The sequence below is a fragment of the Harmonia axyridis genome, chromosome 5, assembly GCF_914767665.1.
Source record: "Harmonia axyridis chromosome 5, icHarAxyr1.1, whole genome shotgun sequence".
NCBI lineage: Eukaryota > Metazoa > Arthropoda > Insecta > Coleoptera > Coccinellidae > Harmonia > Harmonia axyridis.
The window spans coordinates 39,309,945-39,335,920 of record NC_059505.1 but is presented as its reverse complement, the minus strand read 5'-3'; the positions used below and the strand labels follow the sequence as shown (position 1 = coordinate 39,335,920).

Sequence of the window (25,976 nt, the reverse complement as noted above, 5' to 3'; positions counted from 1 at the left end):
GTGTGAATTATTGTTTCTTTGTTATCGGTTCTACAAGCCATTATAGTCTTCTTATTTTCTGACTCACTTGTTGGCTCTATTTTCCAATATCTTTCGTGCTTTTCCAATCTTCGAATTGTAGTTTAATGTCTTCGTAAACGTTTATTTCTGATAAATCAATGACTATAATAATAATAATAATAATAATCTTTATTGGTCCCTCAAGACACCTAAGTGTATGGGACAAGTCAAATACAAATATATATACATTTCAATTTACATCAACTATATGGGGACAATCCTGGTGAAATTCCTGTACAGAGTAATAACACTTAGATAACAATGTAATTCTCACCTTGCTCTTAAACGCTAAGAAGTTGAGAGATTTCAGAAATTTAGGAAGAGAATTATACATTTTTATGCACTGATACATTGGGGACTTTTCAAACTTTTGAGTTCTGTGTTTAGGCACAAGTAAAATATCTTGGTTCCTAGTTCCATATTCATGGTTATTTGACAATCTGGTCCACCTTTTTTCATTTTCTTTTGCATACAGCAAACATTTAAATATGTAGATACATGGCAGAGATAAAATCTTATTTGCGATCAAAGTTGGCCTACAGGATGTACGAGAACATACGTTGAAAATTCGACGAATGATGCGTTTCTGAGCGATGAAAGCTCTATTGATGTCGGCACAGTTACCCCAGAGTAAGATGTTGTAGGAAAGTAAACTATAAACAGTGCTATAATAGACCTGAATCAATGAGCTGAGTGGTAGCATATCCCTTACTCTACTGATGGCAAAAAATGAGCTATTGAGTTTTTTACAGAGCATATCAATATACGTGGACCAGCTAAGGGTCCTATCGATATATACACCCAAGAATTTACAGCTTACAGCAGATTTTATCAAGAAGTTAGAATGATAAATTTCCAAAGTGTCAACAGGATTACTTTTGATACCGAAGTGAATACAAACTGTTTTATTAACATTCACCATCACTCTATTCGACCGGCACCAAGCAACGAACTGGCGTATAATCGCCTCGCACGCGTTGCGAAGCTCCTCAGCAGTCTCCGCTGAGACCACAATGGAGGTGTCATCGGCAAAGAGAACCACCAAAAATAGAGCCAAGTGAATGGGCAAGTCGTTTATGATGACTGTCTATCATCTAAGTTATATGTATAGGTTCAAGAAATTTTTTACTTTGAAATGCAATAGAAACGTTGGTTAATGTTGTGTCCTTATGAAGGTTAACTTTTTATTTTTGTTTATTACACTTCTCTCTTTAACCAGAGGTCAAGGAGGAGATGCTTATTGTTCAGTCTATTTTTCCAAATACTCGCTTGCTCGGTGGCCAATTGTGACCACATCTTTAATAAATAACACGACCCGAAATCTTTCCTTGCAAAATTGCGATTGTTTCGTTGCTTATGTTGCATGTAGCGCCGTCTTCTTGAAAATAAACGTCAACCACACCAATATCTTTCAATTCCGGACATAAAAAATCAATCATAGCTCGATAACGCAATACATTCACTGTAACGGATGCACCAGCCACATTTTCGAATAAGTAAGGTCCAATCACACCACCAGCCCAAAAACTACCCCAAACAGTTACACCTGGATGGAGAGGCTTTTCAACAACCATTCTTGGATTTTCCGAGCCCCAAATGCGACAATTCTGCTTATTAACGTAGCCTCCGAGGTGAAAATGGGCCTCATCATATTGATTCATTTCAAGTACCCAACTAGCCAAGGACCGGCTTGAGTTCTTGTTTAATTGAACTTTAAAAGCCTTAAGACTTACGTCTTTATGCAAAATATGGTAAAATATTGTTTGTGGAATGCCAAATTCCCAAGATCAACGAGGAATAGACAAACCTGGGTTTTCGTCGACACAGCCAGCTAAAGCAGCGATATTCTCAATTGTTTTCCAACCAATTTTGTAGCGAATTTTAACAATTTCAATGCGTTGTTCCATTTTTAGTAATGACGTAGTTTTTACTTGTCAAATGTCAAAGGATGACAGCTTCCAAAGTGACAGATGTCTAGATAGCGGGCTGTTCAAAATGAAACCTTTCATTTGTAAACTCTGCATTTTTAGAATTCCGCAAGGATTTATGGTCCTTTACGCTTCTCGTTGTCGGTGCAAGTGTTGCACATATGTTGTATTTGTAGACTGGACTGAACTCAATTATTCGCCCTGAAATGCCGATTTTTATGGGCATTCAGGTCGTTTTCCATTCGACCGTTAGCAAAGCCTTTCTACAGATCCATTAGGGGTGTGGCTTTGATCATTCCAAGTTTTTACACCGTTTTTAGCATTTTGGCTCGAAATTTAACTTAACTTCAATATTTTCGAGGAAATCGATAGATTTCCTTCAGATTTATAAATATTTATCAAATACGGAACTTTGTGAATACGGTTACTTCAAAGTGAGCGTAGAATTTCTTTTTTGGCCACCAACCAGTAGTTATCATTTTATAGGCTATAATCTTAAGTGTCCTATCAAAAACTCTGGCCACTTCCAGTAAAGCGAGTCCTTTAGGTCTAACAGCATTTCCAAGCACGTACAAACCGATTGAACTCCAAACATACGAAAAAACAAGTTACATGTTACGTTCAAAGATCGCTCGGCGATCAAAAAAAAAAAAAAAGGCAAACTCTTCCCCGATACAGGTAGAATCAACAAGTAGGCAAATTCCGATAAATGGGACACTCACTCCAACATCAACCTAACATAAAGTCAACAAACCGTACCCCGAAACACATTAGCGTACATCCCCACCCCTCGATTTGGGGGAGGCGTGCAAAAACGAAGGTCGCGTCGAAAAAAAAAAATAAACACGGATGATCCATCATCGCGCACCCTGCTCTGTGGGTAATTCGGGATACGTCGGCCGGAAACCACCCCCTCACCCCCTCACGAAAACCGGCGTTTTAATAGAAAATTCGAGAGGCTGGAAAGTCAACGTACGAAAAATTAATCGTCCTCTTTGACAATGACGAAACGTACTCGGAAACGTCGGACGGCCGTGATGGATAGCTAGTGTAAACGCGGCATAACGGAAGGGACGAATCGAATCACGAGGCCACAGAAAAAAAGATCGTTTTACGACTTCCATGGTTCATCTAGGTCATAGATTATATAACCTCAAATCTTCAATAGAATCTGCTATGACAGCTGTTTCGAATAGGGATTCAGCAAATCAAGTAGCTTGACATTTCAACCAACTACTTGACTTGAAAATCAAGCTCGTGAAAAATTACATACTTGAGCTTGACTTGTTTTTAGATATTTGATGCTTGACTTGATATCAAGCTACTTTATATTACTTGAGCTTGATATGCACGCGTCGCACGGCATATATTTCTGCAATCTCGTGCGCGCTTAGAGTAAATAAGGGGATTTTTCGAGCGCCGAGAGACTGAAACATTCGCCAGTGTGACTTTATTAGTAGCTTTCTCACATTTTTATGAAATCTATTGGTGGATTATGGTAGTTTCAGAAATATCTTTCCAAACTTGGTCAAAATGGCCAAGGATTTTTTATCAACGCCAGCATCTTCAGCTCATGTTGAAAGACAATTTTCCAGAGCTGCTTTTACGGTTACAAAAAAACCGCAATAGGTTAGGCGACAAATCTATAACATGCCTCATGTGTCTTAAATCCTGGATGGAAAATTATGAAATCAAACAAAACCAGTAGGTTTCTAAATATTAAGAAAATTTATTTTATTATTATTTTTTATATTGTTATGATTAATGTAGGATCCAGTTATTGTTCCCTGTAAATAATTGAGATGGTCAACCGGATGCTTGGAGACCAATTAGTTTCTTCAAGTGTCGAGGGCATGACACTTTCAATGAATTTACAGGGAACGAATTGTTATTGTACATATAATGTAAAAAGGATGTGTTATTCTTCGAGGTGTCGAAGATATGTCAAGAGTTGTAAACCTTGAAGAGATTTACTGGGGGGTTGTCAAAGTTCGAAGACAATACGGTCGTACCAGATGTGTCACATCTGTGTATCAGGTTCTAGTCCTTCGAGAATATTCGATTTCCAGGAATCCGCGAAGATCTTTGTGGGCGGTACGGCAAAGCTCTTATTGGACTAGGCCGACTAGGGGATGGTACTTTCCCTAAGGGTGTGGTCAAGCCGAAAGAAGGGAGTTCGATATTCGAGACAGGGTAAGTTCCAATCGGCAGAGAGAGAGTTCAAGTTAAGTCGAAGACGAGTAAGGTTCGGTCGGTCAACTTAAGACGTACGACGGACTAGATTAAGACGACTCGCGAACAAGTTAGAGACGAGACAACCGAAAACTTGAAGTACGACCAAGACGTGATAATCGAAGACGTTTCGAGTAATTAACACTCGAGCTAAAGACGAAATTCAGTACCGTAGTGAGAAACTTGTTATTAGGACGTTATTAGGATCTTCTCAATACTGAGTTTGTACTGTATAATTGTGACTTTGTAAATAGAGGTAAATAATTCAAAAGAGTTTAATTATTACAAATCCAACAAAGTCACGGAGAAAAAGACGAAAGGCCAGGTAATCGAATCATACCTCTAGACGATCGATAAACCAAGCCTACATAAATATTGATTTAATTTATGTTTCTAGTTTCTAATTCAAGAAAATCTAGTCAAGTTGAAGGCAAGTAGTTCGAAAATCAAGTCAAACCGTGAATCCCTAGTTTCGAATTCTATTCTTCTTCTTCATCAAGGAATCTCAGCGTTTCGCACATTGCTGTTCATCATTCCAATTCGTGTTTCGTTGGATTCGGAGACGTAATCTAATTCAAAGTTGCACAACTGACGTGAACTAAACAGGTTTCAGGTGATTGAGGTATTGTTCAAAGGATTACGCTCAGGGATAACAACCCAAGTTGTTTGATAGTGATTAAACCACGAAGTAAACTTGCTGGAAAAGAGATAATTAGAGTTGGTGGATGGATAGGGGTTGCAGAATGGTTTCCTTGAGATATCCAGAAGCTGTACGTTCCCCGAAACTATCGAGATGTGAATTATTCAAGACCTTGTTTCTCTTGTGGAAATCAGAGATCCCATATAATAAATAATTCCTTTTAAATTAAGAGAAGGAATAGTTTACAGGTCTATCAAATGAAAACAGTATTAATTTATAAGCAATACATAATTCTATGGAAAACGAAAAAAAATTGACACCAAAACCAGCGAAATATGCGAATATATGAAGTAAAGTAAAAAGAAATCCATAATTTTTGGATTGAAAACAAGGCTTTAAATAGCATCGTTGGAATGATCCGATTTAGGTCAAATATGTGCCGTTTTGTTCGATAACTTGTTTCCATTTTGAAGATAATATCATCATGCCTCTCTCATAGAAGCTCTCGTACCTGTTGGCAAAAATTAGAAAAAGTTGATTTGCACAAGCCAAAGTTGAAGCGAATTTTTCACCAGCAAAATTGTTCGCCATGGACATAAACAGATGCTAATTAATCACTTGGTGCCAGGTGCGGACTAGAAGGTGGATGCATAAATACCTCCCAACCAAGGTCTCGTAGCTTCTGGCGAGTCACTATCGATTTGTGTGGTCTAGCGTTGTCCCGATGGAACACAATTCATCTCCTATTGTCAAAGCTGGCCGCTTCTGAGCGATTGCTTCCTTCAGACGGTCCAATTTTTGACAGTAAAGATCCGAGTTAACAGTTGTGCCGTAGGAAAGCAGATCATAGTAGATAATTTCCTGCCAATCCCACCAAACATACAGCAAAATCTTCCTGGCCATCAATCCTAGCTTGGCCACCGCTACCGTCAGCTTACCGCGTTTCGACCACGACCGTTTTCGCTTGACGTTGTCGTAAGCAACTCACTTTTCTTCACCAGACAACAATTGCTTCAAAAATGGGTTGATTTTGTTGTGATTCAGCTGCGATTCGTAGATAAAAATTCGGTCCATGAGATTTTTTTCGTTAACTCGAGTAGTACCCATATATCCACCTTCTTCTTGAGGCTAGCCTCATGCAAATGGTTTTAAATGTTTTTTTGTGCAATTTTAGCTCTTGGGCAATCGGAATAGTGCTTATATGCCGGTCAGACTCGACAATGTCCATGATTTTATCGACATTTTCGACAATTAGCCTTCCATTGCGTGGTGCATTTTTGACATCGAAATTACCGGAACGGATTCGACAAAACCAAAATTGCGCGTGATTGGCTATTACAGTATTAGGACTATTAGCACTATATAAATTTCCAGCCGCCTGGCTTGCATTTTTGCCTTTATCGAAGAAACACTGTAAAATATTAAGTACTTTCTCTTTGCTAGTGTCTCTTCGACGCACGCTCAAACTAAACTGAGTCAACGAATCACAAAACTGCCACAAAGTTTTTGAAGTACGAAATCTCATCTTTCAAACGCCATCTAGTGGAACCTGATCGGACTTATACAACGCGAGATACAGATAACTAAAACAATCTATAGGAAAAATAATGGATTTCTTTTTACTACGCCTAATACGAAACAGAGATAGAAAGAATGGATTAAAAGCAAGCATCTGGGTCTTATACTCGTTTTAAAGAGTCAAATGAATGATAAAATACAATATTTTTACATAACGATCCAAATCTGCGATTGATATCCAAACTACAAAGGAAACCTTCAGATGAAATACTTCACTTCAAAAAGCGACGGATTTAATGCTGAGCACGAACGGAAGGATTAGAATTTCGAAGGATCTCGTTACCGTCTTAAGAGGCGAGCATCATCTGAAACGGCGAGGAAGGACACGCCGTGAAAACGTCAAGTGTTGAAGTGCCGTCGGACATAAAAGCAGCGGGACGATCTCTCGAGTTGTAATTAAATCCTACTTCATTAAGCTTTAACGGCCTCAGCCAGTTTTGGCTCGTTAGCCGGCGCTCATGGGGCGTATAATCGATGCCTTAGGGTTTTAGGGGATTTACATACGAGCGCGGCAGGAGATTACGTGCCATCCCACGCGATATTAAACAATTTCGACGCCGCAGATGGCCTTCGCATCTGTTTCTCTCGATTTAAGCGTCATGTTATCGTTTTAAGGTACATAAAATCCGAAATAATTCTGAAAACTCAATACCACTTGATGACAGACCCTGACTATTAGGTGGATGTATAAGAATATCCAACCAAGCAGAGTATATTCCTCACTTTTACCAAAAAACGCAAAGTTTGGTAACAAATGGAAAATCCAGCGTGGTATCAACTCGCGCCAAAAGCGTGGTACTCATACCAAAAAGCGTGGTACTCGTACCAAAAAGCGTGGTACTCGTACCAAAAAGCGCGTTACTCGTACCAAAAAGCGTGATACTCGCCCCAAAAAGCGTGGTACTCGTACCAAAAAGCGTGGTAATCGCGCCAAAAAGCATGGTACTCGCGCCAAAAAACGTGTTTCCCACGCCGAAAGCGTTAGATCCTTTCAGATGTAGTCAGATTTTCATGTAATGTTTTCTATTTCAGTTGTCTATTGCATGTGGGGGTGAGCGTTGTTGTGATGGGGCGGGGCCACAGCTCGCTCATGGAGCTCGGCTAGAGTCGTGCGCCCCTGCCCGGCTGCCCCCCGCCCCCCCTCTCGCCGTCGCACCGGCCCACGTATGGAGCCGGACCAACGAGTACAACGCTGCAACAGGCCCTGCGCCTTTGATAAAGTGAGTACCCTCTTTTACACCATTTTAGATAGCTAGATCATTGAGAAAGGGCCTGTTCTTAGATTTTATTGTTGTTCTGGTAACCATTGACACCTGTCATCAGTGTCACATGTCATTAGTGTTACCTGTCATTAGTGTCAGTTGTCATTAGGTTGAAGTATCTGCTATTTACATAGTTGAAGGGTAAATGTCAAGTTTTTTGTTCAAATAGAGACAGTTCTAATCGTCTTGAATAATATTGAATCTCGGGAAACGAAGACTATTGTAAGAAAAAATAAAGTAAAACTTCTGGAGGAATTCACCAAAGAACATTAAAGTTTGTAAATAATATACAGGGTAAGTCTTTGACTCGTACATATATTTTACAGTAGATTCTTGAAGTCAAAAGGAACACTTTTTTCCTTTACTATTTTTTCAAAAATATCCCATGGAATATTGTTCCCCCAATTTTCCTCAGTATCCAAAAATACCCTAAATTTGGGGAAAATACTCCAACATGGCAACCCTGCAGCCAACATCACCAATCACAGATATTTACCGATGAGTAACACAAATGTTTTATGGTGGGTTTATGCACCATTCCTAAGAACTAAGGACTAAGAACTACGAACTAACAACTAAACCTAAGAATTCAGTGGCGTTCATGCACTCTCTTGTTAGTTATGGAATGCGCACGTGCTCGAACTACTTTCCCTTTGTTCTATACTTTGATGTTTGACATTGATATTAATTGTGAAAATATTAAATTTAATTTTTTCAGATACACCTAATACTTTTCATCGATAAACACAAATAACTGAACATAAAACGATAGAAACTGGTATTCGTTAATTTTGAAATTCTATGCAAGCGCACTTCTATATTTTACCTGAGCCCTTAGTTCTTAGTTAAAAGTTGGTCAACTTTCTAGTGCTAGTGTTAGTTCTTAGGTAGAGTGCATAAACGCCCTCATAGATTTGTTAGCGTTCAATTCTTAGTTCTTAGGTTTAGTCTTAGTTCTTAGGAATGGTGCATAAACTCACCATTACACTGTTCAGTTTTAAGGTTATGTTATATATGATCTTGTTTACTGAATAAACTTCATGAAGTTTGAAGAAACCCAACAAAATTTGAGTATATCTTTGTTTGAGCTCTAGAACGCGATTCGTTGGATATTTTCGTCAAAACCCACTTTTCTTAAGGATGCTTTGCCTCGACTTTTGGTTCAAAAAAACTAAAGTTAACCTGTAAATACTTGAGAACAAGTGACACACCGAATAATTGACAGTCAACCAGGGTTGTCATGTTGCTTCATTGAAAATACCCCAGATGTCTATATGACCATGAAAGCAATGAAATTTATTAGTAAATATCTAGAAATATGTATGTTATGAAGTTAAGCGAACAATTCAAGATATAAATTATATCAAATCTTAATATTTCCCCCTCAAAAATATCCCATGGAATATTGTCACCCAAATTTTCCTCAGTGTCCGAAAATCCCCCAAATTTGGAGTAAAATACCCCAACATGGCAACCCTGCAGCCAACACCACCAATGACAGATATTACTCGCTAACATTTGACAGATCGCATAGAGTACCAAAACTGGCAAACAGTTGGCAACAATGACGACCTCAATCGCTAATAGTATGCGAAGCGACCGAGCCCACTGTCCCCGAACACGAGATATTCAATTCCGTAGTCACGTTAATGCCTGACAAGCGGGGAAATATGTTCAGATTTACGATATCGTTAGATTTCACGTGGGAATTATGTTCCGTTTTTTATGCGGCGTCGAAAGGCGCCGCACGCAGGTCCCAAGCACGACATTCCCACCAGGACGGGTCGATGTCATTTAATCAACAGGTATCTGTTATACGACTGCCAATAAAGAAAACTGTTTCACTTCGCCTTCGATGTGATCACATAGAAGTGGATAGGGTTTCTATGTTCGGCGTGACAATGACGTCCGGCGAGTTCGTGACCTCGTTTTCTGTCGAATTGTTCGATGGTTACTGAATATTCTATGTTTGTATACGGTTTGTTGAAAATTAGTCATAAAAAAAGGAAACCAATGTATTTATTAAGAGGCTTAGTGGAAAAGAGCGTGGCAGAGACAGAAGATCTCATACGTCTTCCTAAAAATACATTCAATTTCACAAAAATGGAGAGACTTATTCATCAACAATATTACTTTGACACATCAAATTATGGCAATTCCAGTAATTGAGTGCGAATTGATTAATTAAAACCATAGATTAATAAGCATAGATAAAGGGAGCATATGTCATTTTCAGTGAGAAAATTTTGTCCCCAACATGAACTATCAAATTTGACATGAAGCGCGCGGAAATGAAAACATATCAGTGATACGATATTTAACTCAATTCGCGAGTTTCTCCACAAAGAACGCACTTCTTATGTCCCATAGTGAATCAACGTTTCATATTAACTCAAAATATATTGAAATGAATACCTAAATATATCAGAAATATAGAAAACAAACTTCAAGCGCGCCAAACGACCTGAAACAACCGATGAAACTGGAAGAGCAAAAGTTGCCAAACCTTGGATTTCAGAAGATAGATACAGAAAATAATAAATATTCCGCATATTATAAATTCGACAATTAGGAAAAATATCGGATTCCAATTATTCAAATCTGCATATTTAATCAGGAATCACTCAAATAAATATATTTCGTTCGATATAATATACATTCATAACGATATAGTTAAATTGTGGATTTGAAAATATATCACAATCTGACAACCTAACCCAACCATGTTGGGGACATGTAAAAATTGCGTATACTCCCTCTATCTATGTTTATTACTCTATGAAGTAGAGCAAAGCAATTTATTCTCACAACAAATTAACTCTACTAGTTTCGCCCATATCCAATCGCCAAAATTCTATGGTTCAACCAAGGCCATCTGAAACGCGTCGGATTCTATGGTGTATGCCATTATATGAGCGTGCTAAACGTTCCGGACGATTGGCGAAAATTTATATCTGTGTATAAAGCGGACACAATGGCAGCGCCGAATACAACATTAGCCAAATTCCCGCTTTCAGTTTAGGATGGATTGTCTCCCGCTTTTTCCTTCCTTTATGGCCTCAGCCACGTTTGTGTCATCCCCGGAACTATGTCTGTGTGCGTTCCCTATCATCCCGTTTGCTATGCGATAGGGGCAGTGGTGCGTTTCAACAGACCCTGTGCCGTCGTCTTTTTTGATTGTCCAAAATGAACACATTTATCTCCATACTACCACTACGCAGAGTGCAATGAGTTTCACGTATAGGGGAAATTCACGAAAAAATTAATAAAACTGAAAAAAGGAGGAAACATCGAAGTAGGCGGAACGTTTTCCGAAAATCCTGACGATTCCAGAAATCACAGATCTTACCTCCGAATAGCTGACTCCGACAGTAAAAACGATGTCAAGTTGCAGAAAATAAGTTGACGTTAATTTGACAGTTATTATGTCAATATACAAACCATAGAACGTGTCCACAAAGGCATTTCAGCATTTGAAAGTTGCATGAGGTAGAGTTAAACATAAGGTTGAGAATTGAAATGAAAATAAAATATTTTCAAAGATTCAAATGTGAATATGGTTTCCATTAAAAATAAATTTTCCAATATTACTTGCTTTTCACATTTTCGTAATGAAAAAACCCGAATCTCTGATCACCAACATCAGATTTCAACGATATGAATTTCTCCAACAATACCAAATATTCTATGGACCGAAGCCCAAAAACGTCAAACAGTTTCTATGACTCAAAGGGCCGCGTTCCGCATACACAGGCTTCGAAACTCAAAGATCCCGTAGCCCTCTCGACCAGCCTTATCATGATTGAACCGACCTGAATTTCCCCGTAATCCTTTGAACTCCGTAGTGGGTACTTTCCGAACTTACCCCTGACGGGGACGCCCCCTCGCGGCCGAATCGATAAGTTCGTTATCGGGAGGGAACGCAACCCCATGTTCGTGAACTCCTTCGAAATGACCGCGTTCGAAGTGGATCGTTGAGATGAGAGAAAGAACGAGGTGACGTCATTGACGTTGGAGGATAAGGAAAAGGAGGAGGTTGGAGTGCTCTCCACATCGTCTTCGGTTTGGCGCATTCGATATTGTTACGTTGGCATCCGTGGATTAGTGTAAGTTCCCAACAACTTGAGTGTCGAACGGTTTTTTCCATTTGAAGGGGTGGGTAGGCGTTTTCCTATCAGAAAGAAGTTTTTTTCTTGGTGGAAAATTGTTATTTATAATAGTGCATATTAGTAATAGTGCAGAAGGCATTGAAGTTCTCTACGAGTTCAAAATTTAAAAACGAGCCACGAAGTGGCGAGTTTTTGAATGAACGAGTGGTAGAATGAGCCTTCTGTACGAGTATTATACATTATTCTCTCTAATTCATTGCATTTTTATTGAAATCAATGACATATTTCCATAAATATCATTCAGTGATTTTTGCATTGAAAAATATTCGTTGGCAGAACTGATTTCTTTAAGGCAAATTGATGAATTGACAGATAAAGCCGTTGCGGAAAGTTCGGAGTACCAACATATAATAATAAAATATAACCATGAAAACTGTGCGTTTCTGATATATTCTTGCACGATTTTGTTCTATAAGATGTGGAAGAATGAACGGAATAACCACAGAATTAGAGAAATAAATGGAGAGCATGCTATCATTACATAAATATTTCAAATGGAACCCGGTAATTATATTTACTGTTTACAATAACGGGGTTGCCTTGCACTGTAACCTTAAGGTGGTGAACATGAGTTGATTTCAAGTCAAGCTCAAGCTATTTGAGCTTGAATATCAACCAAGCCGGGAATCCTTAACTACACTGCACCTACAGCTCGCTTTCAAGCTGGATCAAAATCAGAGGGTGGCTTGTGCATAACCCAAGTTTTGTGATTGGTTGACTCAGTTTAGTTTGAGCGCGCGTCGAAGATGGACAGTAGCAAGAAGAAATGACGCTATATTTCACAGTTTTTCTTCGATAAAGGCAAAAATGCAAGTCAGGCGACTGAAAATGTAAAGAGTGTTTATGGTCCTGATACCGTAACAGCCCATCACTTGCAATTTTGGTTTAATCGATTCCGTTCCAGTAATTTCGATGTCAAAGATGCACCTATATACTGGAAAGCCAATTGTCGAAGATGTCGATAAAATAATGAACATTGTCGAGTCCAACCGTCATGTAAGCACTGTTTCAACTGCTAAAAGCTGAAGATTGCATAAAAAACCGTTTGTAACCATTTGCATATTGCTGGTATCAAGAAGAGCTCGATGTATGGGTACCACACGAGTTAACGTAAAAAAATCTCATGGATGAAATTTCCATCTGCGAATCGCTGCGACAGAAGCGACACATTATTGAAGCGGTTGGTGACTGGTGATGAAAAGTGGATCATTTACGCCAACGTCAAGCGAAAACGGTCGTGGTCGAAACGACGGCCAAGCTAGGATTGACGGCCAGGAAGGTTTTGCTGTGTGTTTGGTGGCATTGGCAGGAAATGAGCTGTTCTCTACGGCACAACTGTTAACTCTAAACTGTACTGTCAACAATTGGATCGTCTGAAGGAAGCAATCACCCAAAAGCGGCCAGCTTTGGCCAATAGGGGAGGAATTGCGTTTCATCAGGACAACGTCAGGCCGATAGTGAATCACCAGAAGGTCCGGGAGTTTGGTTGGAAGGTTCTTATGCGTCCACCTCATAGTCCACACCTGGCACCAAGTGATTACCATCTGTTCCTGTCCATGGCGGACAATCTTGGTGATGAAAAATTCGCTTCACCAGAGGCTTATGAAAATCGACTGTCTCAATTTTCTGCCAATAGGGACGAGGGATTTAATGAGAGAGACCTCAAGATATTACCTTTAGAATGGCAACAGGTTATCTAACAAAACAGCGCATATTTGACCAAAACCGGATCATTCTAACTATATGGTAATTAAAGCCTCGTTCATCATGCAAAACTAATCGTTTCACTCGTTATCGAGTTTCAAACGCCTGACCCGATTAGGATTCATACACAAATGAGATTCCAAACGAATGAGTAGTAACAAAAGTATCAGATGGAGACCGCAACGCTCGGAGTTGTATTCGGGGCTAGAACTCCAGATGGAAAACAATTCGCCGTTAGTGCTAATGCATTGTTGCCAGCTCCGGGGATTACGACCGGCATGCATTATTCCCCCGGACTATAGTGGGGACATACATTACGACGGTTCCGGGAAGCCTGAGGCCTTTCCGGCTAGATTAGACCCGGGGATTTTCGGATGATTCCGGGAAAGGAGGAATGCGGCTTTACGAGTCCCGGGAAATAAATGGAAAAATGTAGGAAGGGATGGTTTTATGGCGGCATCGAGGCGTCTTGAGATGTAGGGAAACGTACGAACCCTTTCGCTTTATTTTTAAGGTTTTCCTATCGACATAACACTGGCTTAATGACACAGTAATAACACCTACTTATAAATCCTATAATACGCTTTGATCCCTCGAAACTTGAACCCGGAATTAATTTCCGACATGTTGAACTTGTATGCATAATATCTTGATGCACTTCGTGTCGTTAATCTGAAGATTAATAGGAATTACCTTCACGTATCAGAGAAACATTAGATACATTTTGTACGGTGTACGAAGTTGTATATTCACTTTACCTTTTTTCTAAATACGAAGCAGAGTTAGTAGAGGGCAGCACTTCCCAATCAGCCTCTTCCCAATGGATATGCTCCCTCGCAAAATCCAAACGCGCCCTCCGATGGGCTGGGGTAAGAGCTGGGCCTCTTGCCGCGACATGAGGCCTTAAATCATATTCTCTGAGGCGATTTCTTATTGTCTGAGTGCTAATTTGCACCCCATGAGTTTGCTCAAACTGATTCTGAAGGAGGCGAGCGGTTGCAAACCGTTGTCTCAACGAAAAAGCTCTCAAGCAACGTTCTTGAATGGCAGTTGTTACCCGTGGTCTACCTTGTCCTGATCTTCAGAAATTCATACCTGTCTCCCTGAATCGCTGCAACATTCTGGACACACTTGTATGGGAAACTCCAAACCTTTCTGCAATTTTTGTTTATGTCTACCCTTCTTCTCGCAAAACTACTGCTTGGGCACATTCCTCTTGGGTCAAATTGCGTGTTTCGCGTTGCATAGCGATCGAGTGTAGAAAATCAAACGAAAGAAATACTATTGATCACTAGAATTGATTGAGAACAACTGATTTCAGAATGGAGCCAATACATTCAAAATCTGATAATCTCATCTTTTTTTTTATTCCTGCAGGGAAAAAACATTTGTATTGAAGGAAAACGTTGAAAGTGGATAACATATGCATGCATAATAACATATGCATGCATAATTCTGATAAAAATAATTATCATTGAGAACACCTTCAGTTGTAGAATAAATTTGAAATTTCCATAATGTGCGTTAATTCTTCTGCGCAGTGTACTTGGTTAAAATATCAAGCTACTTGGCTTGATGAGTTCCTAGGAAAAACGATTACGTTTGAGGCTCGAAATGCGAAAATTGCAAAAAAGAAGACACAATCAAAGCGCCCTCTGCCCTAAAACTAACCAAAGCGAACGACAACTCCATATATCGGAGGTGATATAAACTCACCTTGAAACTGAATACTACCCCTATAATCAATCCCGGTCAATACCAAGCCGGTTGCCAAGTTCGATCGACAAGGCCGTTTTCTACGCCCGCAGGAAGACGCAACGCCTTCTGTGGTCACTTCTTCTTCTTTTTAACGCGCGGCCTCGGCCCACGTACAACATTACGAAATCGTGGAGATCTTATCGACTTGCCGGCTGCAATTCCTAGATGGTTCATTACGTAAAGCGCGGTCGGACAAAACCACTGCAATATTCAATTATCCTTTCAGTGTAATTAATCTGGGGAGATACCTGGGATTGGGACATGCGAGCCGGCCGCGTCACGCGAGATCGCCGGAAACATCCCAGACGGCGACCGGCCGTTGTTTTTCGTATGCATATTCGTTTTTATCGCAGGGATTATCATCGATAAAAAAAGGGCGGATTCAAACCGGCCCTTACTTATCGGTAATGGAAAAAGTGGTCCGCTTTTTTGTTTTTGCGCTTATTAGCGTCGATGAAAAACATTTGGGATATATATTTTTCTGGTGTTTCATCACGAATGTGTTGGATTATTGATTAAACAAAATTATTTTATATTTAAGTGTACAACTCTGCTTCTGTCGTTTTGCAATAGAAGACAGTAGCGGTAAGTGGGAGTCGAAATAAATAGATCGTAGATCTCATACAATAAGCTTAGGTATTTGTAAACATAACGCCATCGAAATATTAGTCGATTTGTGTCTGCAACATAAAGTAATTCTCGATTAAACATGTCAGCTTACGAGCCAAATTCTCGTCATTTGCGAGAGGTTTTAATTTTATGATTCAATATGACCAAATCTGCAACCGAGGCTCATCGAATGCTCTCAAATACCTATGGTGAGGCCGCTATTAGTGAAAGAACGGGCCGAGAGTAGTTTTAACGCTTCAAGAACGGTGATTTTGAAGTCGAAGACCAGCATGGCGGTGGAAGAGAGAAGGTTTTCGAAGATACAGAATTGGAAGCATTACTTGATCAACAAGAATTGGCAGGATCATTGAGAGTGACGCAACAAGCCATTTCAAAATGCCTGAAAGTCATGAGAATGATTCAGAAACAAGGATATTGGGTGCCGAGAGCCTAGAGATGTTCAACGGCGTGTGTTTGCTTGTGAAGAGTAGCTTCCAAGGCAAAGACGGAAGAAACTTCTGCATCGCATTGTCACTGGAGATGAAAAATGAGTTCATTACGATAAACGCAAGCGCAGAAAATCATTGGGATATCCCGGCCATGCTTCCACGTCGACGGCCAAACCGAATATTCACGTTTCCAAGGTCATGCTTAGTATTTGGTGGGACCAGCTTGACCTAGTGTGTTGTGAGTTGTTAAAACCGACAGGAACAATCACAGGTGATCGTTATCTAACGCAATCAATACGTTTGATCCGAGCATAGAAAGAGAAATGGCCGCAACACTACGAGAGACATGATAAAGTGATTTCACAGTATGATAATGCTCGACCCCATGTTGCCAAAGTGGTCAAGACATATTTGGAAATTTTGAAATGAGAAGTCCCACTCCACCCGCCGTATTCTCCAGACTCCAAACGTTGCTCCTTCGGACTATCACTTGTTTCGATCAATGACACTCGGCTTGGCTGACCAGCACTTCCGGTCTTATGAAGAAGTAAGAAATTGGAACGATTCGTGGATCGCTTCAAAAGATGACCAGTTTTTTCAACGCGGGATTCGTACGCTGCCCGAAAAAATTGGAGAAAATAGTGGCCGGCGATGGACAATACTTTGAATCATAAATGTATAACCAGTTTTTCACAATAAAGCCTCGAATTTCGGAAAAAAACGGCGGAAGCAAAGCTGTGCGCTTATGTAATAATCTTTCGTAAAAAATTTATAGCGTCTCCTTTTTTTTTCTCACAAACCCACTAGTTTCCGCTCTCCAAGACTCGGAAATTCTTCCCCATCCGACTGACCTGCGCGTTACGTTCAGCCGAAATATTTCATTGATAAGAGCAGATCGATAGAGGAGCCCGGTTTCTCCGAAAGATATTAGAATTCCAAGCCTCCACCCCTCCCGCCAAACATCCGTTAGAAATTTATCCTTTACAGCCTCCTCCTCCTCCTCACCGGATATTGGGGATAGAATTGGAGGTTCCGCCAAATGAAGCGCATTCCTTCGAGCCATAACCGACACCGTCTTGTCGTTATCGGTGGGGTTCTTGCTCATCTTGTGGGGGTTAGGTTAGGTGAGGTTAGAAAATATCGATTTATGTTTTTCAATCTTAAAATTTTGTTTGTAGGGATATTTCATACTACGATTTTGTACCTATCTTCAAATAAACTTATTCTTCATCTACGCATTTCCTTAGAGAATTACTTCTTCAATGAACAGTTTCAACAATGCTAACATAGATTGATTTTCTTTAAAACCAATCCAAGCAACTTTAAATAAGAGTCTCATAAACATTCTAAGCTTTCATGGCCAAGTATCTTCGGCAGATAGTACTATGACACCTTAGTCCGTTCAAAGGTAAGTTGGAGCAATATAAACAGAGTAAATAGCATGGTTTGCGTTTAAGGCAACTGTTATTGGTCAAACGGTTATAAATCCTATCCCTACTCCGTCCCTGTAGATACCAATTGTGAATTGGTGATTTGTATATCCATTTCATAGAAGAGTAAAAAAGAAAATCTATGGCTTTACTTGTTGAGATATATTTAATGTTGAAATGTTTTGTACAATTCATTTGTGAATTGAATGGAGTAATTAACTGTACGATTGCGTTAATTATCCTTAGATCGACTCTGGACAGATAGTAGTAGATCAGAAGCAAGTTTTTGTTTCAATGAATATTCGATCCACGCTGATGAAAACATGTTTTATGGTATTACTGCACTGGCTGGTTAGCTAAGAATTTAAGTTATGCTGCTTATCTATAAATTATAATCCAACAAATTCTGTTGTTTACGAGTATTTTATTTCCAAGAATTATTCTAATAAATAGTTGAAATTTCATACAAAGTTATCATAAGGCGTAGTTTTTCAGAGATAACAAACATCGAAAATCTACAATTCAATTTTCAATATTTTCTATTCAGACTTTACTAGGTCTCTGTGAGATCCCTGAGAAGTTCTGTGTAGGCTTGGTTACCGAATCTCATGCCAACTTCAGACGGAGCACTGTTGCTCAGAAAAATAAACATAGATAGGGAGAGCATATGTCATTTTCAGTAAGCAAATTTTGTCCCCAACATGAACTATCAAATTTGACATGAAGCGCGCGGAAATGAAAACATATCAGTGATACGATATTTCACTCAATTCGCGAGTTTCTCCACAAAGAACGCACTTCTTAGTTCCCATAGTGAATCAAGGTTTCATATTAACTCAAAATATATTGTAATAAAAACCTGACTTTATCAGAAATTCAGAAAACAAACTTCAAGCGCGCCAAACGACGTGAAACAAGCGATGACACTAGGACAGCAAAAGTTGCCAAACCTTGGATTTCAGCAGGTAGATACAGAAAATAATAAATATTCTGCTTATTATAAATTCGACAATCAGAAAAAATATCGGATTCCAAATATTCAAATTTGCATATTTAATCGGGAATCACTCAAACAAATATATTTCATTCAATATAATATACATTCATATCGATATAGTAAAATTGTGGATTTGAAAATATATCACAATCCGACAACGTAATCTAACCATGTTGGGGACATGTAAAAATTGCGTATACCTCCTCTATCTATGTTTATTACTCTATGATCCCTGGTAGCCAAAACATTCCTATATCAGATCGGGCCTCGAACTCCCGGCTTTCATCTCGACAGTGACTGTCTATGTCCAATCGAATCCCTGTCAGCTGAGAGACCACAGAGTGCAACCGTTGTCTTCTTCATCGATAGAAGTTAGATTCTGAATACGCTCTATTAGTGATGACGTCACACACCGCCATTTTAGTTCTCCAGTCAGTGTTCGGAGTCCAAACAAACAAATTGTCATTCAATTTAGTACGTTGTCGTTGAAGAAATTGGCTCATTTGATAAATAAGATTATTTAAGGTACCATTTTACCATTAATTGATAGACAGAAGGAACGAGATTAATGCCAGTAAGTTCGAACTTGAAGTTCAATTAATAAACACGGCTTTATACAAAATCTGGGGAATGATACAGGATTCAAACTTACTGGTATTAACCTCGTTCCTTCTGTCTATCAATTAATGGTAAAATGGTACCTTAAATAATCTTATTTATCAAATGAGCCAATTTCTTCAACGACAACGTACTAATTTGAATGACAATTTATTTGTTTGGATTCCGAATACTGACAGGAGAACCAGAAATGGCGGTGTGTGGCGTCATCACTAATAGAGCGTATTGAATCCCCGTCATCTGATAGACCACAGAGTGCAACTGTTGTCTTCTTCATCGATTGAGGTTAGATTCCGAGTCGAGGTTAGACACACGCCGATCCCGCCCACTTCCGGAAGCGTACCGCAAGATGCGAGGGGCGGTCGAAGGAAGACAGGCAGAAATCCGATATGGCTCAAATTGATTAATCGAAGTAGAAATAATTGACGTACCGGAGGCGGCCAGGCCCCCGACGTTCGAAGATAGCCTGTCGGCGGTTGCGGCGGCGATCGATAGAGGCCGCAATTATCGGGACCAATTTACCGGATAACTACGCCTACCCACACGAACACAGAGGAGGCCCGTCACCGATATTATTCGGTGTGTGCCGGTGACAGGCCGAAGAACGGTCTACGGTTCGTTTCGCCTACTGTGACAGGTCGAGATGTTATTGGAAGGGACGGTTATTGTCAGTTATCGAGATGTGGGGGGAATGAGGAAGGTTTCGAGATGCTGGTTTTCTTTTTAATATTCTATCCATCGGGGAGAGAGAGCCACTAGAACAAATATTTGAGGAAAGCAATAACTTGGCCTCTGGAGCTTCCATTCATAATAAGCCCATTGCGCACTTGAAGTCAAGAGAGTGTCTGATATGGTGGGTTTATGCACCATTCCTAAGAACCAAGAACTAAGAATTCAGTGGCGTTTATGCACTCTCTTGTTAGTTCTTAGTTAAGGAATGCGCACGTGCTCGAACTACTTTCTATTTGTTCTATACTTTGGTGTTTGATATTGATTGTGAAAAGACTTTTCATCGATAAACACGAATAACAGAACATAAAATGATAGAAACTGGTACTCGTTAATATTGAAATTCTATGCGCACGCGCACTTCTATATTTTACTAAGTACTAAGTTGAAAGTTGGTCAACTTTCTAGTGCTAGTGTTAGTTCTTAGGTAAAGTGTATAAATGCCCTCATTGATTTGATAGCGTTCAATTCTTAGTTCTTAGATTTAGTCTTAGTTCTCAGGAATGGTGCATAAACCCACCATAAGTCATATGTAATTGTTATCGGTTAGTTAAATTAGATGAGGGTTTCGAAGGAACTCGGATCTATTTCAATTTTTATGGTTATGTAGAAATTTTGCAAGAAGCATGCTATGATTATTCCACATATACACCCAAAATTTCACTTTGATCTGACCTGGTCACTGACTGGTGTCACTGAAATATCAAATATATTCTTTTTAAATTTTCTCTACTTCTACTGAAGCTATCAACGTGATATTCTGCATGACGCTCGAAGTTGTCATTCTACATACAGGTGTGAATTTTTTAATTTGAAGTGAATTCAACAACGAAATAAATTTTCTTTTATAAAAGACAAAGGGAGCTAATAAAGGAGGGACCCTTTGACGAATAGTTAAAGCGTTAGAACTAAGAACTGATGCTAGCCCTCTAGATTATGTTGGGGTATCTTCACCTTCGCACATTTACATAACAAAGACCCATTTGAATGGATGGATTTTCCGGTCTCCTTGCTGAACCGACCTTTCAATTGTCGATGTCACAATCTTGGAATTTAATTATGGCAGATGGCTACAATATTGGGAAGACCACCAAACGGTAGGTAAGGCAACTGGGAATTTTCAAACCCCAACAGATAGATAGAGGAAGCATATGTCATTTTCAGTAGGCAAATTTTGTCCCCAACATGAACTATCAAATTTGACATAAAGCGCGCGGAAATGAAAACATATTAGTGATACGATAGTTCACTCAATTCGCGAGTTTCTCCACAAAGAACGCACTTCTTATGTCTCACAGTGAATCAACGTTCCATATTAACTCAAAATATATTGAAATAAATACCTAAATCTATCAGAAAGTCAGAAAACAAACGACGTTAAACAACGGATGACACTAGGAGGGCAAAAGTTGCCAAACCTTGGATTTCAGCAGGTAGATACAGAAAATAATAAATATTCTGCTTATTATAAATTCGACAATGAGGAATAATATCGGATTCCAAATATTCAAATTTGCATATTCAATCTGGAATCACTTAAATAAATATATTTCAATCAATATAATATACATTCATAACGATATAGTAAAATTGTGGATTTGCAAATATATCACAATCCGACAACGTAATCTAACCATGTTGGGGACATGTAAAAATTGAGTATACTTCCTCTACCTATGTTCATTACTCTATGGTCAAACCCTATCTTTTGATACCATTTCCGGATCAAAATTCGTAAATTACAAGCATTGTGACGAAATGATAGAGCGTCAGAATAACAGAATCCTCGACGAACTGAATATCAAATTGAAAATCAACCCAGTCGGAATAACCGATAATAATTGAAGTCACTTCGAAAAATATGCACGGCGAAGCGCGAAAACGACTTCGCCCTTCGTTAAGTGGGTCAGTGCTAACTGTAACCGAATTTCAACGATCTGGGTCGAACCCCGTTCACGGTTTGAAGCCGACGCGGGATGTGATTCAATAAGTGCCCCAATTTCCAGGGCACCCTTGAAATCCCAGGCCAACTGCAAGGCGCCCGAAACCAGAACTGGCGGCTGTCATTTTTTTTGCCAATATTTGCTCTTCTGGCAACGTGCAATTTGTGTTCTGGCGGGGCCGAATCAACAACGGAGCCAACTTGAGGATTGGCAGGTGGAAAACTAACTCCAGTTTTCATTTGAAGTTTCCCTTTGAAATTTACTCGTTATTGACGAGTGCAACTAATTCATCGCATTTTTCTATTTCGCTCAACGTGAACCTTCATTAAGTTTTTTCGTCAACTCTCTGTAGCTTAAATAGAATTTTCTAGGGGTTCTTAACTCCAACGACTGGTATTTTGATCTCCGGTTAACCAAATTTATCTGACGGTGCGAACTTAGCTGCCTGCTATCCGTTACTAGAATTACCTGAAATATCCGAACGTGAATCTTCATTAAGTATCTTCGTTACATTCTGTAGTTTGAAAAGAATTTGCAACGCGTTGTTTACTCCAACGCCCGGTATTTTCATTTTCGGATAACCAAATTTATCTGGCGGTGTGAACTCAGCTGCCTGCTGACCGCTGCTGAAATAACCTAAAATATCCGAGTGTTTGGCTCAGCGGCAACGATTTGTTTGTTGAGGAGTGTCACTAATTCGTCGTATGATATTCGTTCGGTATGATTATCCCTCTGAATCTACTGCTTATCTCTTATCAAAGTGAGATGGGAAAAGCCTTTTCCTTTCTTTGATCTTCAGGCAATATGATATAAAATGTCAAATAGTGATTGGCACGATAAATCTGTATTTTCCTAAACGCGAAACTTCATTTTCGTCAACGACCGGTATTTTCATCTCCGGATATTCAAATTTATCTGACAGTGCGAACTTAGCTGTCTGCTATCCATTACTAGAATTACCTGAAATATCTTGTAACTTTCTGTAGCTCAAAGAGGATTTGCGACGGGATCTCTACTCCAATGCCCGGTATTTTCATCTCCGGTGGACTAAATTTATCTGGCAGTGTGAACTTAGCTGCCTGCTAGCTGCTGCTGAAATAACCTTAAATATCCGAGTGTTTTGCTTAGTGGCAATGATAACTTGCTACGTTTAAACATCGATAAATGGCGATTTCGGTCATTCTGGCAGCTAAGTTCACACCGACAGATATAATCTTCTAACCAGAGGTAAAAGTACAGACCAAGAGTTCCTGAATCAATACCTTTCATTTTTTGTAAGAAAGCAAAAGTACACCTGAACAGCGCTAAAATATCGACAAATTCTCACACAATTTAACAGAAATACCGTGTCTTTTTGAGAAACATCTCATCAATCTGAAATTCCAGTCTGAATCCTCTAAGTGAACTCTATTTGTGCACCTACTAAAAATAACTCACCGAAACGTGGGCAGTTTCCGAAAGAATCGACCATCTCCATCAAGACTCATGGCGCCCTCTGGTTGTGCCGCTCCGCCCTGCGTTAACCGGTACTTCGAGGCGTCGTTTCCCTGCAATGAATAGAGCTTCGTTAGCTAGCGGCGTAGGAAAATGTAAAAGATCGAATAAACACCAATTTGTCACACGTGCGTCCGATTCATTTTTTACCATCAACGGCCACACAAAAGATTCGCTTACGGCTTAGAGATAACGATGGTATGTCATTTAGGAATTCGGGTATCGTTATCGACATTTCTGGTACGTTTTTTCTTGCCGAATTTACCACGATAAATCAGTCGAAAATTGTACGGTCAAGGAAATGTTTCGAGTGAGGCTTTTCGTGTTTTTGGCTGGACTCAGTGTAGGTGAATTTATTTCGTATAAGTGCGAACTTATTTAGTTAAGAATATCGTGAAACTGAAATACTCCAATAGGAAATTCCTTTGAAATTGATGGAGTAGTTTCAATCGTTTCTCTTTTTGAGAATTGTTACAGTATCTAACCAAAAGTTCTTCATGAATCTAGAGAAATACCTTATTTTCTTATCGAATAATCACTACAAGTTCTTCTCGATAAACTCGCAAATCACTGGTCCTGTTCTAAAATTTTTGAGCTTCACTTAGCGACCGTCCCACTGTTGGAACAATCATTTGGTCTGTTGTACTTAGAACTAGACAAAAATTGATGAGACCTTTTTTTTTCTTTTTTATCTACTTAGCTTTCGTCTTTCTTCTGTCTATCCACATCTTTGTAATCTCTAACCTGTTCCTACCTCTCTTAGTGAAATGCAAAAGTATTAAGTCCTACTTTTACTAGAACTAGACAAGAATTGAATAGAGCATTTTTTTCTTCTCTATCTACTTAGCTTTCGTATTTTTTCTGTCTATCCCCATGTTTGTAATCTCTAACCTTTCCCTAACTTTCTTAGTGAAAAGTAATGAGTCCTATTTTCACTTTCATTTGTCTAGATACCATATACACGTGGCTTAATGTATCTTTCGCATAGCGCTATTATTTCTAAATCATTCTGATATCTGAGTTGACTTTTAGAAATTATAACTGCCAAAGTAACATATTTCTTGAACTTACAGTACCTATTTAGTTGTTATTCAGTACTATTGTAGTACTTCCATCGAAGTGTTACGTTCAAGGCTTTAGTTTTTGGAAATTTGAAATTTTTAAGTGGAACCTTTACAATGAACTCGATATAATATTCAATATTTTATTTATAATCTGCAATCGTCCTGATCTCATCTCCAAACAGCTGTTATGAGGTTCCTCCTCGTCTTTTCTATAATCGTGTGCCAGGTTACGTACCAACCAGTCACAAGCGTACCACTACCGCCATCTGGCTTCAATTTTTTAGATCGTCAGCGGACAGCACAGTTCCTGCTTCACCTGCATCGGTAAGGGCCTAGACGCCTGCGCCCTCAACACCAACCGACGCGTGGAACAGTGCCGTCCCGGCGCCCTAGGCTGCGCCATAGCCGCCGGTACCCTGCCGAACAAGAGGGACGTCGTAACGGTAGAACGGACGTGCCTGTACGTCGATCACCAACAGTACTGCCGCAAGATCAAGACGATGGTGGGGACGCAGAACGAGCAGGATTACTACTGCTGGACCTGCAGGTCGGATAGGTGCAACAGCAACAACCTGACGTCGATCGTCAACAGGCTGCAGCCAGGACCGGTTACAGTGGATAATTATCCGGATAATCCGACGGCCAACCCTTGCAGAAAATGAGACGATCACAGAATTTGAGAATAAAGATTGCTCAGTTGGATTTGGTTTTTTTTTTATTTTATCATTCCCTTGTTCCTATAGTTTGTTCCAATATAAGACGGAGCAATATAAAATTGTCTCTGGCGTTCCTCAAGGATCTATCCTAGGACCTACATTATTTCTATTATATACATCAGACCTACCGAAAATTGTAGATACAAGTGAAATACAACTTTATGCGGATGATACACAATGAATCTATTATTTTGAACCTACATCATACAATATTGAAACTATAAATATAGACCTTCAATGAATTTTTGACTATTCTGGTCAACACAACTTATTAATCAATCCTACAACAATAGTCCTATCATTTGCTTATTTTTGCATAGATTGTTTTATACTCAAAGCCCGCCCTAACTTTATGACAAACCAGTTTTCAGAAATAGTTTGCACAATCTCAAGACCAGACATTCACAGATACTTAATATACCTCGCCACTCCACAGCTATGAATTATTTTTAATTTGTCATGACAGAATAAAAAATTTCATATCTCTCTCAATTTTCACACTTATACGATCAACCCCTATTTCTAAATCCCGATTTTTATCGTTTTCAATCTATCCACAGATCCGCAATAAGGTTGCAAGATGGCAATCAAATATT

General features: G+C 39.4%; 2 protein-coding genes and 1 long non-coding RNA gene across 18 annotated transcripts in view; 2 read left to right on the top strand and 1 right to left on the bottom strand.

Moving 5' to 3' along the window:
• Positions 1 to 25,976, top strand: part of LOC123680767 (regulator of G-protein signaling 7) — a 71,404-nt gene that overhangs the window by 16,996 nt on the left and 28,432 nt on the right. For all 16 annotated transcript variants that reach the window (XM_045618831.1, XM_045618828.1, XM_045618825.1 and 13 more), the window contains one exon: positions 7,471 to 7,658. In XM_045618831.1, coding sequence (XP_045474787.1) covers positions 7,605 to 7,658 — 54 coding nt within the window. In that variant the 5' untranslated portion in view covers positions 7,471 to 7,604. The remainder of the gene's footprint in view (positions 1 to 7,470; positions 7,659 to 25,976) is intronic.
• Positions 1 to 25,976, bottom strand: part of LOC123680770 — a 58,541-nt gene that overhangs the window by 14,586 nt on the left and 17,979 nt on the right. The window contains exon 2 of the long non-coding RNA XR_006747563.1: positions 23,544 to 23,653. This is a non-coding gene — a long non-coding RNA (uncharacterized LOC123680770). The remainder of the gene's footprint in view (positions 1 to 23,543; positions 23,654 to 25,976) is intronic.
• LOC123680769 lies at positions 23,794 to 25,366 on the top strand. Its single transcript, XM_045618843.1, has 2 exons — positions 23,794 to 23,943; positions 24,949 to 25,366. The coding sequence occupies exons 1-2, from the start codon at positions 23,902 to 23,904 to the stop codon at positions 25,324 to 25,326; spliced, it is 420 nt and encodes a 139-aa protein (XP_045474799.1). The 5' UTR covers positions 23,794 to 23,901; the 3' UTR covers positions 25,327 to 25,366.